At 43.6% G+C, this 19,043-nt stretch overlaps 1 protein-coding gene across 2 annotated transcripts in view; it reads left to right on the top strand.

Annotated features, from left to right (window-relative positions):
• Nucleotides 1-2,688: 2,688 nt before the first annotated feature.
• Nucleotides 2,689-19,043, top strand: part of ARID3B (AT-rich interaction domain 3B) — an 83,454-nt gene continuing 67,099 nt past the window's right edge. For both annotated transcript variants that reach the window (XM_075345619.1, XM_075345618.1), the window contains exons 1-2: nucleotides 2,689-2,833; nucleotides 3,989-4,540. In XM_075345619.1, the coding sequence (XP_075201734.1) occupies nucleotides 2,798-2,833; nucleotides 3,989-4,540 (588 nt within the window). In that variant the 5' untranslated portion in view covers nucleotides 2,689-2,797. The remainder of the gene's footprint in view (nucleotides 2,834-3,988; nucleotides 4,541-19,043) is intronic.

Genomic DNA, 19,043 nt, shown 5'->3' with positions numbered 1-19,043 from the left:
CGAAACACGTAGCGTTATTTTTTGGGATCTATGGCTCAGTGATGGCTTATTTTTTGCGTCTCGAGCTGACGTTTCTAATGGTACCATTTTTGCGCAGATGCTATGTTTTGATCGCCTGTTATTGCATTTTGCGTAAAACTTGCGGTGACCAAAAAACGTAATTTTGGCGTTTGGAATTTTTTTGCCACTACGCCGTTTACCAATCGGATTAATTGATTTTATATTTTGATAGATCGGGCATTTCTGAACGCGGCGATACCAAATATGTGTATATTTATTTATTTTTTAACCCTTTAATTTTCAATGGGGGGAAAAGTGGGGTGATTTGAACTTTTAGTTTTTTTTTTTTTTTAAAACTTTTTTTTTTATTTTTTTTTTTATTTTACTAGTCCCCCTAGGGGGCTATAGCGATCAGCAATCCGATCGCTATTATCTATCTGCTGATCACAGCTATACAGCTGTAAACAGCAGATACAGTCACTTTCTTTTTCCCTCTGTTCCGTGCCGAGGGAAAACGAAAGTGAAACATCATAGCTGCAGGCGTCATCACATGACCCTGTGCTACGATGGCAACCACCGATAGTCACGTGATCACGCACGTGACTTCCGGTGGGGTCGGCGGTAAGTAAAAAACATGGCCGCGCGCATTTAGATCTTGCTGCCAGACTTTGGTAGCAAGATTTAAGGGGTTAATGGCCGCAGGTGGAAGCGATTTTACCCGCGGCTAGCAGGCACACATGTCAGCTGTTGAAAACAGCTGATATGTGTGCAGACCGCCGCCGCCTGCCCGCACAGCATTCCTCCAGCCGCAGCATTCCTCCGGCCTCTTGCGACCCCTCTCCACCACCCTGGTTAGCTACATTCAGAATTTAAGACGCACCTCTCACTTTCCTCCCAAATTTTTGGGACGAAAAGTGCGTCTTATAATACGAAAAATACAGTAATACCTTGCATTGATGGTGTAAACCTTTCTAGGGTAGTCCACTAGCAGCACGCCCTCCTTATTCCACAACACAGACGCCATCACCTTAGTGGCTGATTTTTGCACCCTGAACTTCTTTGGATGAGGAGAACCACTGTGCCTCCACTCTTTTGACTGCTCCTTGTTTTCAGGGTCATACAAATAAATCCAGGTCTCATCCATAGTGACCAGTCGATCTAGGAAGTTCTTATCAGTCTGGAAACGCTGACAAATGGACCGGGACGTTTTCACTCGCACGCTTCTCTGATCTGTTGTCAAATATTTGGGGACCCACTTTGCAGATCGCTTCCTCATGTCCAAATGTTCATGGATAATGACACAAACACTCACGGGAAACCCCCATGATGTCTGCTATTGCTATAGCTTAAATTATTAGATTCTCCAGTATGAGGTTGTGCACAGCATCAACGATCTCCACAACAACCACCACTCTCAATCGTCCAGGACGTTCCTCATCATTAGTGTTGAAGTGGCCCATTTTAAATTTGGCAACCCAGTTCTTAACTGGGGAATATGAAGGGCATTGATCCCCCAATGTCTGCGACAAATCACCATGAATATACTTTGCGGACTTTCCTTGCAGAAACAAGAATTTTATCACTCCTCTGCTCTCAGTTGCTGTGAATATCGCATTGGACTCCACCATTTTGTTTTCCCGTGTGTGTAGAGCATTGTTGCCATAAGAAACACACAAAATTTTGAATACATATATTAGACACATAAGGCTTGCATGTGATGTAACATTGATTACCATAGTAACAAAAATAGACCCCAAAGCCAAAGACTTATCAGCAGCCCCTCGTAGCGTTATACAGGGCTAGTTAGGCAGGGAATTTGGGCATACAGATATGAATGCTGCTGGGTTGAAGGGCATAGGGGACCATGTACAACATTAGTCTAATGTGTAAGGGGGCTTTATGCTCATCAGGAGACCACACAGAGGACTGGTACAGAAAGCCTATACATTTAGTAATGTTTTGTCATTTTATCTTTAAGAACAGACAAATGGAATTAATGTGTGAAGCTAATCTGTGCCCTGATGCAGACGGCGCAGAGGGGCTTTATGTTACTATCGGGTATATCTGGGTTCTGTCGTGTCAGTTTATAGAATAGAAAAAAGTTCTGGATGCTGCGCTTTTTCTTCTACTGTAAAACTAAAATCGGTACAAATGGAATATCTAAATGTAAGTAGAAGCCTTACATGGGACTGCAGTGGTTTTCTGCCATAAGGGAATCATTACTACATATTAGTGATGCATTTCCCTTCCTGCTCATTTTAATAAGTATATATTAGGGAATTGCTATTCATGCATGTTAGAACAGATTAGTGGCAAACACTTGTGACCGTGACAATTCTGTACACACGTTTGGTCAGGCATGGCCAGTGCACAGCGGCTCTCACAGTACTCGGGTGTACCAATATGGCCGCTTCTATATAAGCATGTCCATGAACATATGAATACGCATTTTCTTGACCTCGACTTCTCATAATTCTGAGTCTTGTGTACATAGAGCGTCTAAAAGGTTAATAAGACTTGAGTAAGTCAGTGCACATCTCCAGTAGCTCACAGCATCGACACCTCTGTGGGTGGACCAATATGGCCGCCACTGCTCGGCTGCCACGCGCGTGGCAGTCAGAGAGACGTGCTGCCGTTACGATGTGCGCGATGACGTCAGATGAATCGTTCGCTGTATCGGGAGGGGCCTAGTATAGAGCCTGGAGGTTGGAGTGAGACGGAAACGGAGGGGAAGCCGGGGCGGGCGGCTAAGTGGCAACAGGAGAGTGCGGTGCCGAAAGGCCTGCAAACTGACGGGATGGTGGAGAAGGCCGGCTGCGGGAGAGAGGCTATGGTGAGCGGGGGGCCATGCACTTACCGGGGTCTTACGGGGCTGGAGGTGGGGAGAGGTGAGGAGGGCGGGGGTCACTGCACACAACACACCGCTCCTTGGCGACACTCGCTGCCTGCACTGTGCGCCCTAACGTGGCCTATGTGCAGGAGTACGGAGCCGGCGGTGCACCGGGCGGGCAGGGCCCCTGTGGTCCAGGGCATCCGCTGCTGTATGGGCGGGTGCAGGCAGTGCCATGGAGCAGGCGTGGGCTCGGTGCCCCATGTGCCATCAGCCCTTGTGCAGGAAAGTTTCTCACTGTCCCCTCCTGCTTCCAGCACCTCTACCCAGGTGGAGACCCCGGAGTCTTCACACTATGGCTTCAATCAGTTCCCAATAGGATTCTGGCATATTAGGTAGAGCCAAGAGCTAACCTAGCGGAGCCCGTAAGCCCTCACATAGGATACTGTCCGATGACCCGTCCCATTAGAACCGTTTGGGGCAATCATGGCTTGGAATTTATGTGAATGATCTTTAACAATAGCTCACACCAAACCATTGTCTGAAAAGAATGTGATCTGTCAGGTCATGCACTGATCCTACGATCGGCCGATTACAGATCCTCATTTTCTCCTTTTTTGTTGCTTTTTTGCCTTTTTTTCAGGTACCTTGCTGGTTTGCCAGATTAGTCTGGCTTATTGTTGAGCCAGGCGCTCATACTGACGATCCAACACTTGATTATTGACCCCGCCTGTTCCTTGCCCCATATGTGTGGCCAGCGTGTCCCGTGCACACACATAAGTCTGACTTGTCATTAATTGAGTAGATGATGGAAATCTGTTGCATCGCAGGTGGCATGTGCTTCAGAACTTCTCTAAATCCTGTGAATTGCTGTAGGAAGAACACTCCAATATGGCTGACCGCATGCAACTCATCAATACGGAGACTTCATTATAAGTGGAGGCCCCTGTTGTTGCATCGGCGGCGTCCATTCACGGTTTATAGGGCTTGATGGTTTTGCCATTACTTTCCTCAGCAGAAAGTGTATGCTCTTGCATCATAATGTACTGGCCACAATTTTTTGTCTAGTTCTGCATTTTTATAAATATAACAAAACAGTTTCCAAGAATATGAAATAGTATTTGGTATTAATTTTTTTTTATTCCTCTTTGATTGTAGCCCTCGCTAATACCAAGTGGATTAAATCCTGCTCTTACGGGCAGTTCACAGATGCATTCGAAGCAGGGCATGAAATTGGAGGCTGTGATGGAGCACCTTCAAAAGGGGCAACTTCAAAAGCAGCAAGCTGCTCGTATGGAAGAACGGGAGAGGCAAATAAAAGAAACACATCTGCTGTATGCCCAACAGCTGGCATCACAGCAAGCAATGAAAGCTACACCTGGTCCTGCCACTCTGTCAGCTGCTAAGGCCCGCCCGCCCATGGCACCTCCACAGGTTGCTAGTGACCCTGATGAAGATGAGATGGAAGATGAGGATGAAAGTGATGGAGACTCCTATGAGGAAGATGGCAATCGCAGGGAAGGTCAGCCATCTATGTTGGCACAGAAGTATCTACAGGTTCAGAGGGAGCAGCAGGGAATAGTCACTCCTAATCCGCAAAGGAACCTTGGTCAGCGAAATCTTGCTGTGAAAGAGGAACCCCAAGATGAGAATTGTAATCCTTCACCCTCTAAACATCCAAAGCAAAACATAGAGGAGCACATTAAACCGGTAAGAAAACATTCTGATGTGTCTATTCCATGTGTCTGTAATATTTGTAAAAGAAAGGTCCATAACACAATATTAGGCTGGGACTGCACACAACCACTTCATATTTACCTTTTTTATTTAGAAATAACATGTAAATGCCTCAAAAAGACAGTGACAACTACAAGCAAGAATATTGGAGAAAAAGATTAATCAAGCCGCAAAAAAAGTGTCTCCCCACAGAATAGGTTATCTGTCACTTGTAGGAAAAGTGATAAATTGTGTCATCTCTGCAAACCCAATAATCAGTAGAATAGGATCTCTGGTCACTACCCCATTCTGGAGGTACACGCTCAGCCTCCATGCCTATCGGCTGAGAGATACTGATGCGCTTATCTGCCTGTCAGCCCCTAGACTGTGTGTGGAGTGGCCTCTTTAGAAGCCTCAATCTGGTTATCTGGGGAGTCCCACCGATCGGATGTTGCTCACCTCTCCTGTTTATAGGTGGCAAAAGTCAACTGGAAAAACCTCTTTAATGTCTATGATTCTTTTTATCTCATTCATTGTTTTTTGTTTATCAAACACCGCTCATCCCCCACATAACCTGCATTCATGGTGATCGTGCCTATCAATGTTTGTCTCTGAGAGAGCTGAGTGCTAAGGAGATCTCTCTGGTTTATAATAAAGCAGAAAATCTTCCATTAATTGTTCTTCCATTTACCTGAGGTTCCTGTTGTCAATGGGTCACATAGGCAGTGAGATCCTCCAACAACGATCTAATCTCTGTGATCAGCTTGTAGACATATTGCTACTACTATATTTGTTTATTTGTTTGTTTCTTTTACTTATATAGCATCATTTCCTCCTCACTTTACAGAGATCATCACTGTCCCCACTGGGGCTCCGTCTTAAGTCCCTATTAGTATGTCTTTGTGGTGTTGGGGAAACTGGAGCCTCCTACACGGGGACACCATACAAACTCCTCGCAGATATTGTCCTTTGTGGGATGTGAAAATCAGGACTCCGGCGCTAAAAACAAGTGTTAACCACTGAGCCACCGTGCTGCTTAAATTTTATCACTTGCTTTTCAGTGATGATTGAAAAGATTTGCTTAAGTGGTCTTCCTTTTATAGAAGTAGCTCTTCCCTGGCTTTTTGATGTAAAGCTGTGAATGTGACTTAACTCTAGGGTCTTCCAAGTCACGTGTAGTTACACTTTACGGTTATCAGTGACCACTGTGAAGTAACAAGACCTCTCACTTGTTTTTGATGAATTTCATTTTAAATGGAATTATTTTTGAAGCAGGTGTTCACCAGTAAGATATACTTAAGGCCAGAGTCACACTTGCGAGTGCCTCGCATTGAATCACCCGGCATGTAGTCACACTCTCAGGACAGGAGCATCTCAGCTGCATAGACATACATGCAACCGACCCGCTCCTGTCAGGAGAGTGCGAGTCCGTGCCGGATGATTCAATGAGAGACTCGCGCGAGTTACACGCGAGGCACTCGCCCAAGGGTGCTTTACACGCTGCGACATCGCTAACAATATATCGTCGGGGTCACGTCATTAGTGACGCACATCCGGCGCCGACAGCGACATTGCAGCGTGTAACACCAAGGAGCGAGGATCAACGATCGCAAAAACGTCAAAAATCGTTGACACGTCGCTCCTTTCCTTAATATCGTTGCTGCTGCAGGTACGATGTTGTTCGTCGTTCCTGTGGCAGCACACATTTCCTACCTGTGTCCACCGGAAAAGAAGAAAGGAGGTGGACGGGATCTTCCGCCCGCTCATCTCCGCCCCTCCTCTGCTATTGGATGGCGACCGTGTGACGACGCACAAACCCCTTAGAAAGGAGGCTGTTTGCCGGCCAGAGCGACGTCGCAGGGAAGGTAAGTCCATGTGACGGGTGTAAGCGATGTGCGCCACAGGCAGCGATTTGCCCGTGTCGCACCACCGACGGGGGCGGGTACACTCGCTAGCGATATCTGTACCTATATCGCACCGTGTCAAGTACCCTTAAGTGTATTCATCCAATGCATCTAAAGTGAAATATAGCAATTTGGAAAATTGCCTGGATTAGAAACCTCCTACTGTTTGTGTTTACAGCTCTAATGCAATCCTAAGTATCTTTATCGTTACAGGCTCCAAGCTAATCTTCTGTAGTCTGATCCTAGTCATACCTTACTCCCATTCAACTGGCTATTCTACTGCATTATGTAGGCTTGCTAATGATTTTGCTTAGTAGTATGGCTATATTCATTAGATTAATGCTGGCAGGAATCGCTGTCTATCTAATGTGTATAGGGAAAGGGGTGATGACTGGGCATATTGGTTTAGAGCATGTCTGATCTTTTCACTGTGGAGGTGTCTAGCAGTTGCTTATTCCCCTTTCTTACTGGAAACGTATGTAAATGCAGCTAAGCTAGGCACGGGTGGCAGGAATAGCTCCGAAAGAGGATATTACAGCAACGATGTAACCAGTTAATCTATACATTTAAATTCCACTCTTGTGTTATTTGTTCATTAAATCTACATACACAATTTAATTTCAATGGACAGTGGTATTAGCTAATACCATTGTTGGTAGCTGAATTGTCCAACATATTGCACGTTGTGCATGCATTCATCTACGGAGGATGACCCATTGTGGTAGACGTAGTTCACAAGTTCAGGAATGACTAAAATGCAAGGTACAGTAGCAGTCTTTCACTAACTAAAAGTATCATTTCTACTACTCTATGAATCAAAATGAGCCTTTGTATAATGAAAAGTTCTGTCCCTGCAGTATACTACAGTACGTCTGTGTAAGTAAAACCTATCTATAGTGTGATGGCGCCACTGCCATCCCTCCCACCCAACCCCCTTCCTCTTTGGCTGCATGAAGACTCCTACTATAAAAAAAATAACTAAAAGGGGTTGTTCAACAGTTACAACATACCACCTATCCACAGGAGCTCTGTTCTTGTGATCGGGGGTCTCGGCAGTAGAACCAACAGCAATCAAACACCACCTATCCTACGGATGTGTGGTAAGTTGTAAAAGTGGGACAATCACTTTAACCCCATGGCTATGTGAAGGGGGGAGATGCTCTATAAGGGTATATTGGTGCCCAGTAGAGAACGCCATTCACATCTATGAAGCTGATTACTTGCAGAAAAACAATCTACTGCATTTACATTTCCCCTGAAGCTGAATAATGGACTAGCACTAGACCTATTGCGAAACAAAATCTTCCATAACAAAGGCGGTAAATGCTGTGAAGGAGCAGTTGGCTGCCCTTAGGGGTTTAGGCTTAATTTATCTCACAGTAACAAAGTGCTTATATATTTATATAGTTATGTATGGTGATATCTTGGAATATAACCTTTTATTCCCTCTGATGTAACAGTGATCGCTAAATTGAGATGGGAATCCTGTAAATAATAAGCACTGCCATGTGGAGAAGGCGGATTCCTCCGTGCTCATTGGGATCCCCTAATATGTATCATGCCAAAATGGTGTCCACTTTAGAAAAAAAGTTTTGATGTTGGGGGTCTTTTTGATGCAGACAAAGCGGGTGCCATCTATATTATCTCAATGGTCATCAGTGCTGAGCTGGTAGAGCCAGAAAGGCACGGGCAGAGTTTATTCTGTCGCTGATCAACCTACCTGGGTATTATTTATTCAGTACTATTACTTTTACATCTCAAGGGTATTTCAAACCACTGTCGAAGATTGCTAAGCTATAAAATTGGGGTTTTGTGTCCCTCGTACCGTTTTCACCACCTCATCAAGGTGCCACGCATACTAAGCATGGAATCGATTAGTAAAGGCCTCCTGTGATCATAGTCATCATATATGGTGTAGACGACATTTTAGTATACGTGTCTTTGAGATACGTTCTTTTTCTAATAAATCTGTGATGTGACGAGCTAAAGTAGCTCTATGCGTGTCGTCCTTTGTCACTATTCCATGCCAAATACTTGCATTAATATGCTGTGTACCTAGGAAAATGGCTTGAGCTCCATGTTTTCACAATACACTTCCAGATAATGAAATTCTGTCCTTCCAATATCATGTGTTTGACTGCGGAGGTCAGTTCATGCTGTGCTCGGATTAATCATCATTGCAGGACCGAGCAATACAAACCACATTCTTTTCAAGGGAATCTATTTTGAACAAATGGGCAACTCTTTGTCTGCTTGCTTTATTGAGAGAAATGGTAAATAAGGGGTTAAGTTTTGGTATTTATTATCGGCTCCTCCTTCATTACAAGCTGCCACATGTTGGGTATGCAACCCCTAGACACTTTAATGGATTGAGAGACCAGTTTAGCCTGACCAACTGGCCACAGCAAAGCATAATTCTCCATGCTTTCATACAATCTGGTTTAACTTCTTATTTCAAAACAATCTCTTCTGACCTCCCAGAAGATTGCGGTGTGGCCAGATCTCCCGTATACTCAGTGTATATACAGTACATGTGTAATAGCTATATAAAGACACAAAATAAATATATAAAGATAGAAAAAGGGGCACGCCATTCTATAAAAAAAATGTCCTTTATTAGGTACTCTGTAAAAACGTGGTTACAGGAGGATGCTTGTAGCTCTGTGGACAACGGCAGTATAACATATCCAATACTTGATAACTACAATAACATCTAGGGATTGTTCACATGCTGCTTTTTTGTTGCTATTTCTGCACAGAACACGCTTCTTTAGGCTACTTTCACACATCAGCTTTTTACCATCAGGCATTATCCGGCAAAAAAACGGATGAAACGAATCCGGCGCAGCATCCTTTTTATTCCCATTGATTTGTATTAGCGCCGGATTGTGCCTGATGGCCTTGCGTTGCATCCGGCTTTTGCCGGATCCGTCGTAATTTGCTAATGCGGCGGCCGGATGGAATGTCTCTTGTAATATTTTTTGTCTCTGACAAAAAAAACGCAGCGCGCCGGATCCGTCGTGATACGGCATGATTTACAATGGAAGCCTATGGACGGCGGATCTGAATGCCGTTTTTGTAAACTGAGCATGCTCCAATTGAAAAAAAAAACAAACTGATCCAGCAAAAAAAAAAAAGGACGAAACTAATGCAAAAACGGATGCACCGCATCCGTTTTTTGACGGATCAGGTATACCTGATCTGTAAAAAAAAAAGGATCAGGCGCATCCGTTTTTGCATATTGTGCGCCGGATCCGTTGCATCAGGCACACGCCGGATTGTGCCTGATGCCAAAAAACTGATCTGTGAAAGTAGCCTTAGTTTTTCTTTGCAGATTTGTATCGGTTTCAAATCTGCCCCATGTGAATTCTTTTTGCGTTTTCACCTATTTAACTGAATGTGTAAAAACGGGCAGATTTTATTCATTTTTTCCTGGTCAACTTTTTTTTTTTTTTTTTTTTCTTTTTTTTTTCTGGTACAGAAATGTCTGCTGCAAATACTTGTGCACATAGCCTTATATGGTTTCACCTTGGAATTTTTCAGGTTTTGCTTGAAATACTGGAGATGAATGTTAAGATCCGTTGATGTTGCTCCATTCACACTCCAGTTGTGTTCTACTGGATCTGTTATATGTTAGACATCATTGATACCAGAGGGTCATTTGGGGTTTGGTGTCATTTTTCAGCGTTTTAGTGGGAGGCACAGCTCTGTGGAGAATGTAACGGGCACTTTTTTTTTTTTTCTTATGAGTCACAGTTGCCTTTTTTGTTAGTCCTAAAACCTTATGCTTAAGTCTCTAACAATATTATGGTGTTGACCAGTTTCATACATCTGTGTCTTGCGGCCTGAGTATACATGCATATATGCTTGTGAGACTGATGTGTTAGGCCCTGTGCGCACTAGAAAAAGGATTAAAAAAAACCCCCCAAAAACGCATGCATTTTTTCCGTGTTTAGTGCGTTTTTTTTTTCCCGCAGGTTGTTCCTGCGTTATTTTACCATTATCTATGGCAAAAAATGCAGGTACTTGCAGAAAAGTGACATGCACATTTTTTCCTCAAGAAATTCTGCAGAAAGAATTTTCTTGAGGGGGAAAAAAAACGCAGTGTGCGCACAGCTTTTTTTTTTTTTTTTTTTTTTTGTTTTTTTTTTTTTTTTTTTTCCCCCCCCCATAGGTTTTGCTGGGGAATTTCTGCAGAAAGGTTACAACCATTTTCTCAAGAAATTTCTGCAGTAAAAACGCAGTGTGCGCACAGGGCCTTAGGGTTAGGAGACCTGTGGCCAGGCCCTAAAACTCAAAGAAATGTGGATTTTGGAATCTCTCCTTTTAAAACACCACACCAGCATTTTTTTGTTTTTTATTTGCCCACTGCAGTGGTGCTTTAAAGGGAACCAATCACTAGGATTTTCGTATATAACCTAAAGCCAGTGCTATACTGGCACTATCAGGCTGATTCTCTACATACCTGTAGTGGTCAGCTCGGATGTTTTAGGTTTTGAAATCCCAGAAAGTAAAGTTTATAAAATCACCAGATTCTTGACTGACAGCAGCTGAGGATCAGATAATAGCTGGGGGGGGGTGGTATTCGTACTTATCCCCTCCCCCTGTTATAATTAGCATAAGTATTATACAAACTATTTAATTTTTCACTAGCAGGACCTGTGAGATCATACCCATGTGATCAGAATGGGCGGGCCCTCAGCCAACAGAAAATGTTGCTTCCTGGTATCCTTTTTGTTGGCTGAGGCCCTGCCCCTTCGGTCACATGGGTACTTTTTTGGATTTCAAAACCTAAACATCCGAGCTGATCACAACAGGTATGTAGAGAATCAGCCTGATAGTGCCAGTATAGCCCTGGCTTTAGGTTATTTAAAAAAACCCTGGTGATTGCTTCCCTTTAAGTGTAAGTCGTCTGCCCCTGCTCGTATACTCATCTGCGCCGTCTTCATCTTTTTCCAGCATCACTTGGTCTCTGGCGATATCTGACCTACCAGCCGCTCTAGTGTTTAATGGAGGTCACCAATAATACAAGTTTATGGGAGCCTCATTCTGGCTCTCATGGACTTGTAATAAGTGCTTGTGATGTAACTTCTGGGCTCTAGTTGATGCTGTAGGACCAACAGTGCCGAAAAACGATGAAGGTGATTATATGACGGGGCTAGGGATTTACAATTAAAGCACCACTCCAGCACTGGAAAAAAAACACGCTGTAGTGTTGCTTTAGGCTACTTTTCCAATATCAGTATTGAGGTTTTGGCAGTGCAGAATTTCTGCACCTTAGTTTACTAGCGTTCTTACACTGCGTTTTATTTGTCTGTTTGGTGTGATATGGTTTATTTTTGTGACATCCTGGTATTGACATTCTTGGATGCAGACTACATGCTTTTTTTCATGCGCTTCTACCGCAGGTGACTTTATGCAGTGTAAAAATGAAGCACAATGAACATTAGGTTTCTATAGATGATGTCCATTTGCTTGAATGGTAAAACACTGCATTTTTTACACAACAAATATATATGCAGTGTCAAAAATGTGATTAAAAACTGACCATGGGCATGTACTCTTATTGAAAATAGTAACCGGAATACTTTGTAATGCTAGAAAAGTGGCGTGCGTATAGCCATGAGCCTGCAATGTGTAGAAGGCTTCAGCACATGGGTTTTGTGCCTGTTACCTATGGGACATTCTTCATCAGCACTCAGCTGGCTATACCTTCTAATTTCAAGGCTTTTGGCCAAATATAGTTTATGACTAGTGCATTTGCTCCTTGATTCCCAGGGGGGGTGCAGCTGCTGAACCACTTGGGACTTTGAGACATGAAGATGTCAGTAATTTACAAGGCATTGTGTCTGGGAGGAGGGGAGGTGATTGTGGGACAAGTGAAGGGACAACAGGGTTGGCTTGACCTCTGATCTCTGACAAGGGTGGATGTTGGTCATCAAAAGGCTGATTAGCTGCCGTCATTATGTATAGTGGCTGGTGCATGTAAGCCAATGTGCTGCCTGTTAAAGTGTATTTACGATGTGCTAAAACCCGACATCTGAAGGTCTGTTAGTGCAATCGTGTCACATCATTATAGAAATGTTAGAATTCCGCTAGTGCAATGTAAAAGAATTGGTAATTTATATCTGTGGCACTGGTACAGTAAGAATATATGTGCACAGTCTATTTTTCAAGAGGTTTTGGAGCACAAACTGAGCTGAATTTCTCCAAATCCTCCCTCAATAACTTGGAGGTTCTGTTCTGCTCTGAAAATTTACTTGCGTCTCATACCTGTTGAAGTAAAAAAAAAAAAACAAAAAAAAACCCACTGCTTTCTGATGTTTTTTTTTTTAAATTTTGTTAGTGATGCACATAGCTTCATTTAAAACACATTCTGGTCAATGTAATGTCGAAAAATGAGGCGACAGGTTCCCTTTTTAAAGTGACCCAATCACCAGGATTTTCGTATATAACCTAAAGTCAGGGCTATACTGGCACTATCAGGCCATTTCTCCATATAGCTGTAGTGGTCAGCTCCGATGTTTAGGTTTTGAAATCCAAAAAAGTAAAGTTTATAAAATTTAGCTGCTTCTTGAGTGACAGTTGCACTGGAGCAAATAATATATTCATAGTTATCCCCTCCCTCTGTTAGAATTAGCATAAGTATTATACAAACGATTCACTGTCTGTTGCAGGACCTGTGTGAGGTCATACCCATGTGACCAGAGGGGGCGGGGCCTCAGCCAACAAAGCTGGATCTCAGGTTACATGGGTATGACCTCACACAGGTCCTTCCTAGTGAAAAGTTAAATCGATGGTATAATGCTAATTCTAACAGGGGGAGGGGATAACTATGAATATATTATCTGCTCCATTGCAGCTGTCACTCAACAAGCAGCTAATTTTATAAACTTTTTTTGGATTTCAAAACCTGAACATCCGAGCTGACCCGTACAGGTATCCATAGAATCAGCCTGAGAGTGCCGGTATAGCACTGGCTTTAGGTTATATACGAAAATCCTGGTGATTGGTTCCGTTTAAAGGGGTGGTTCACTTCTCAGCATTAGTGGCCACATTGTGACCTCTGAGATCCGGTGATATCATATCAACTTCCAGTTGACCCAATGTCACCGCGGCCGGCCCCAATCTTCCTGAGTGACTGGGCTGTGGGCGGTATTTCACCACTCATCACAGCCCAGCATCACTCCTGTTTGTGGCTCTCTGCAGTAAAAGAGAGAGCGTGTGAGATGTTGGGCTGTGACAAGCGGTGAAACTCCGCCAACAGCTCAGTCACTCATGGAGACTAGCATTAAGGAATAACGTTTGGAACTCCATTCTATGTCTGAACTGGGTGCAAAAAACCTAAAAAAAAACAAAAACATCACTATGGGGAGATAAGGTATGCACACCAGTGACTATGGAAGGGGAATACAAGGAATAGCAGAAACTGCTGTGTGAATACTGACATGAAAAATTCAATAGCTATTTGTAAGAATGAAATGTGAAAAATGGAACCTGCATTACTGCCATGAATATATGAATAAAGAGAAATTTAGCTACTGAATTGATCAATGCAGAAGAGCCCCAACACTACGCCAAAGTATTTCTCTACGTTGGGGTCCCTAGCTTGTGTGTGTCCTCTCATGCAGTTAAAAAACTTACCGTGTATGGGACGCTGAGACCCAGGCTATATATGCGTATAATGTGGATTGGCAATAGGTGTGTATGGGGAGGGTTCACAAACGAAAAACTACTAACATTAAGGAATAACGTTTGGAACTCCATTCTATGTCTGAACTGGGTGCAAAAAACCTATCCACATTATACGCATATATAGCCTGGGTCTCAGCGTCCCATACACGGTAAGTTTTTTAACTGCATGAGAGGACACACACAAGCTAGGGACCCCAACGTAGAGAAATACTTTGGCGTAGTGTTGGGGCTCTTCTGCATTGATCAATTCAGTAGCTAAATTTCTCTTTATTCATATATTCATGGCAGTAATGCAGGTTCCATTTTTCACATTTCATTCTTACAAATAGCTATTGAATTTTTCATGTCAGTATTCACACAGCAGTTTCTGCTATTCCTTGTATTCCCCTTCCATAGTCACTGGTGTGCATACCTTATCTCCCCATACTCATGGAGACTAGGGCCGGCCTCTGTGATGTCGGGCCAACTGGAAGTTGATGTGACATCACTGGATCTCAGAGATCATGGATCCCGGGGTCACGCGAAGGGGATGAGTGGACCGCAATAGCGATCTAGGCAGAATGTACTACACAAGGTGTTTGACAAAAGCCTTATGAGTTTTACAGCAATGTCGCCACTACTCTTGAGTAGGGAACCACCCCTCTAAGTGGGTGATTTTGATCCGCTACTCTGATCAAAACTTGACATCTCTCCTCCATTTTTCATTTTTGTTCTGCAGACATACAGCAAAAAAGGACCATGTGAACAGCTTTATAAACTAGAATGTGCAATCTATGAAAAAAACAATGTCTGCATGAGGCATGAAGAATAGGTATTTGCGTTTCTTTTGGGCTTTGCCCGAACCTGCCCAGTATACAGAAACCATCTCTGTATTGTTTTAAAACTGGCTGTTAATGTCTTTGGCTCATTTTTCAGCTGCCATCTGACCAACATAATGAATGCATTCCATTCAGTGCATTTTGACTGACTGCTCGCCACACACTTTTTTTTACTAAGCCCCGCACTTTTTGAATATTGTCTTAGACCCTGAAAGTCTCAATTTTTAAATTATTTTTTTTATCAAAAAATGTGCAACATTTTACGCAGTTCCATGTTAGGCTGCTTTCACACCTCCGGTTTCTGCAATGCGGCACACTCCGGCACTTTGCAGGAAAATCGCAACCGTTTTTTTTTTTTTTGCTGCCGGTTGCGATTTTCCTGCATAGACTTTAATTAGTGCCGCATTGTGCCGCATGGCCTTGCGTTCCGTTCGTTTTTTTGCCGCATGCGGCAGATTTAGCAGATGCGGCGGCCGGATGGAACGTTGCCTGGCACGTTTTTTCGTGCTGCAAAAAAAAACGCATTGCGCCGCATTCGGCCTTTGGGGCGCATTTTTCAATGCATGCCTATGGCGGCCGGATGCGGCGCGATGCGGCAATAACTGCATCCGGCCGCCGCATGCGGTTTTTGCCACTGCGCATGCTCAGTAGCATGCCGCAAGCGGCAAAAAACGGACTGGCCGCAAAGGAAAAACTTATGCAAAGGATGCGGTGTGTTCACCGCATCCGTTGCATAGCTTGCACAGCCGGATTGAGCCGCACAGCTCTAGCCGGATGTGTGAAAGCAGCCTCAGTAATCTGATGGTTATTTTTTCATAAATGTTGGTTAAATTTGTTATAGGATGGATTCATTCTTTTTACTACAGATCTTCTGCTTGTTAACTCACCCTAAGGATACGCTTACACGAGCTTAAGAATCGGACGAGTGCAATGCGAGAAAATCTCTCATTGTACTCGGACCAATGTTATTCAATGAGGCAGAGCAGTTGGTCAGTTTTTTTTTTTTTTTTTTTTTTTCTCATCCAGATTCTGGATGAGAGAAAAGTCGCAACATGCTGTAGCTAAAATTGTGCGAGACTAGCCAATACAAGTTAATGGGTGCGAGAAAAAAACAGACAGCACACGGACCATCCTAATGACGTCCATTTTTATGAGTACATTACTATCATGTAGCACAGAACACTGTAAATGGTCCTGTAAATGACTAATAGCTGCTGAGAAAAAAACAGAGCACACAGATGACAAGTGAGAAAAAATTGTCGTCCTCTCCTTGATGAGAATGGGGCAGTTTCTCATATGTTCGTGTGACTCTCCAGCCTTAAGTGGATTCCCCTGCAAATGTTCACATGATGATATATGGCAAAATCATTTGTAGATTTAGTTTTTTTGTTTTTTTTTTTTGTTTTTTTTTGGATGTCACTTTTAGGCTGGGATAATTTATTGCTTTTTTTTTATCATTATTATATGTTAACGAAGGCCAGAATGGCCATACAGGAAGGGTATGCACACCCAACATCTTTTCCAATCTGGTGAACAGGCTAAATTTTTAAGACACTAATGTTGCCTAATGTGTTGAATTCCTTTGGTCATTTTCTGATTGCTTTTTTTTTTTTTTTTGCTTTTTTTTTATTTATTTTTTTTTAATTGAGATTTTTGGGGTTTATTTTATGCCTTTTTCTGGATTTAAGAAAAAAAAATATTTTAAGAAATTAAAAACCACTGTTTTGTATATTTCTTTCACGCTGTAGAATCCAAGGCATATCTAACCTATTTCCCTGAAAAAGAAAGCTATTCCAAAATAAGTCTTGGCGTGATTTTTCCAGATTTTTTGTGGATGTTGGAAATAGAAGACCTATTCCAAAAATAAGCCCTAATTAGAATTCATAAAGTTTATTGAAAGTGTCCAGGCAGCTTTACTTATAAAATCAATTGGCAATAGAATGCAGCAGGACATATTGACCATTCAATAAAGGAAAGCAGACATTCCCCACGAGACTCAAAACAATATGGGTTGGCAAGTGCCAGGCTCACACAACCCTTAGGGTACTTTCACACTTTAGCGATGCAGCAGCGATCCGACCAGCGATCTGACCTGGTCAGGATCGCTGCTGCATCGCTACATGGCCGCTGGTGAGCTGTCAAACAGGCAGAACTCACCAGCGACCAGTGAACAGCCAGCAGCGACGTGCAAGCGACGCTGCGCTTGCACGGAGCCGCCGTCTGGAAGCTGCGGAGACTGGTAACTAAGGTAAACATCGGGTATGGTTACCCGATGTTTACATTAGTTACCAGCGCACACCGCTTAGCTTTGCTCTCCTAGCTACAGTACACATCGGGTTAATAAACCCGATGTGTAATGCAGCTACATGTGCAGAGAGCACTGAGCCGCGCACACTGCTTAGCGCTGGCTCCTTGCTCTCCTAGCTACAGTACACATCAGGTTAATTAACCCGATGTGTAATGCAGCTACATGTGCAGAGAGCCGGAGCCGGCAGCACAGGCAGCGTGAGAGCTGCGGAGGCTGGTAACTAAGGTAAATATCGGGTAACCACCTTGGTTACCCGATGTTTACCCTGGTTACAGCTTACCGCAGGCTGCCAGATGCCGGCTCCTGCTCCCTGCTCGCTTCATTTCGTCGCTCTCTCGCTGTCACACACAGCGATCTGTGTGTCACAGTGGGAGAGCGCCTTTGAAGAAAACGAACCAGGGCTGTGTGTAACGAGCAGCGATCTCGCAGCAGGGGCCAGATCGCTGCTCAGTGTCACACACAGCGAGATCGCTAATGAGGTCACTGCTGCGTCACAAAAAGCGTGACTCAGCAGCGATCTCGGCAGCGAGCTCGCTGTGTGTGAAGCACCCCTTAGGCTATGTGGCCACGGGAGCTCGCACCTGTATATATATATATGCAGGTATGTCTGCAGGTTTCCTGCAGCAGGTCCCCGGAGTCCGCAGCTATACATAGCTGCGGGATTCCAGCGAAATAGCTGTGGAAAACCTGCGGACATTTATGCAACTTGCCTGCAGACTTCCCAGCCTCTATCTCCATAGTGGAGGGCCGGGACTTCCGCAGGTAATTCCGCAGGAATAATTGACATGCAGTTATGTGCGGCTGCTAGACAGCATGGACACTCCCCATGTCCCATAGGATAACATGGGGAGTGTCTGTTCTTGCTGAAAACTGCGGATCTATCTAGAAAAAGCCAGATAAATCTGCAGGTTTTCCGCGGCAAAATCCGCAGGTGCGAGCTCCCGTGGGCACATAGCCTTATTGTTTTGGGTCTTTTGCGTGCTATACTTTTGGGGGTGTCTGCTCTTCTTGGTGAAGTATGTCCACCATATACTACTGTACAGTACTGTATGTAAACAGATGAGCAAGAAATATACCGTACTACTATAGTTTTTTGATTTCCCAGACAACAAGGGCATAAAGAACTATTCCATTGAGTACAAGAAAGGAATTTTTGAGAACTATCCAGGTAAAAATCGTACTGCTTTCCGCAAACAGAATGTTGGACATCCGAATGGTCCAAAAACGACAGCGTACGATAACCTTAGTCAGCAAAGAAATGCTAAGAAGCGCAAGTGTGGATCAGATCAACGACAGTAGTTTCCTGAATTGGAAAACCTGATATGAGAATGAGGTGTCGGGAGACGAATAAGTGTTTGTGGGGTTTTTTTTTTCTATGTTCAGAATAAATATAAATAGTTAGCCCCTGAAACTAAGCCCCAATTCATCTTTTGTCTTATTTTTGGAGAAACTCAGTGTTCCCATTCCCTGACAGTAGATTTTTTTTTGAGAATTTTATTACTATTATACAATGTTTTTAAGACTATGCCCTACCCTACAGACAGCACTTCACAAAGTCAGGGGCATATGGGTGCACCTCATTGCAAGAATCTGTTGGCCCATTTTGACAAGCCTAATAATTGGGAAAGAGCGTTTGAAGGATAGCCTTCCTAAACAGGCCTGCAGACACTCAACAGATGAGAAAATGCTAATTCATGGTTGATTTGTAAGCTTGGTATTGTTAGGCTATCTGCCCACGCTGCGGATTTCTCGCGGATTTTGCCGCGGATTTA

Source organism: Anomaloglossus baeobatrachus, chromosome 4, assembly GCF_048569485.1.
Source record: "Anomaloglossus baeobatrachus isolate aAnoBae1 chromosome 4, aAnoBae1.hap1, whole genome shotgun sequence".
Classification (NCBI taxonomy): Eukaryota; Metazoa; Chordata; class Amphibia; order Anura; family Aromobatidae; genus Anomaloglossus; species Anomaloglossus baeobatrachus.
Note: the sequence above shows the minus strand (reverse complement) of the source record. Positions and strands in the feature narration are given on the sequence as shown.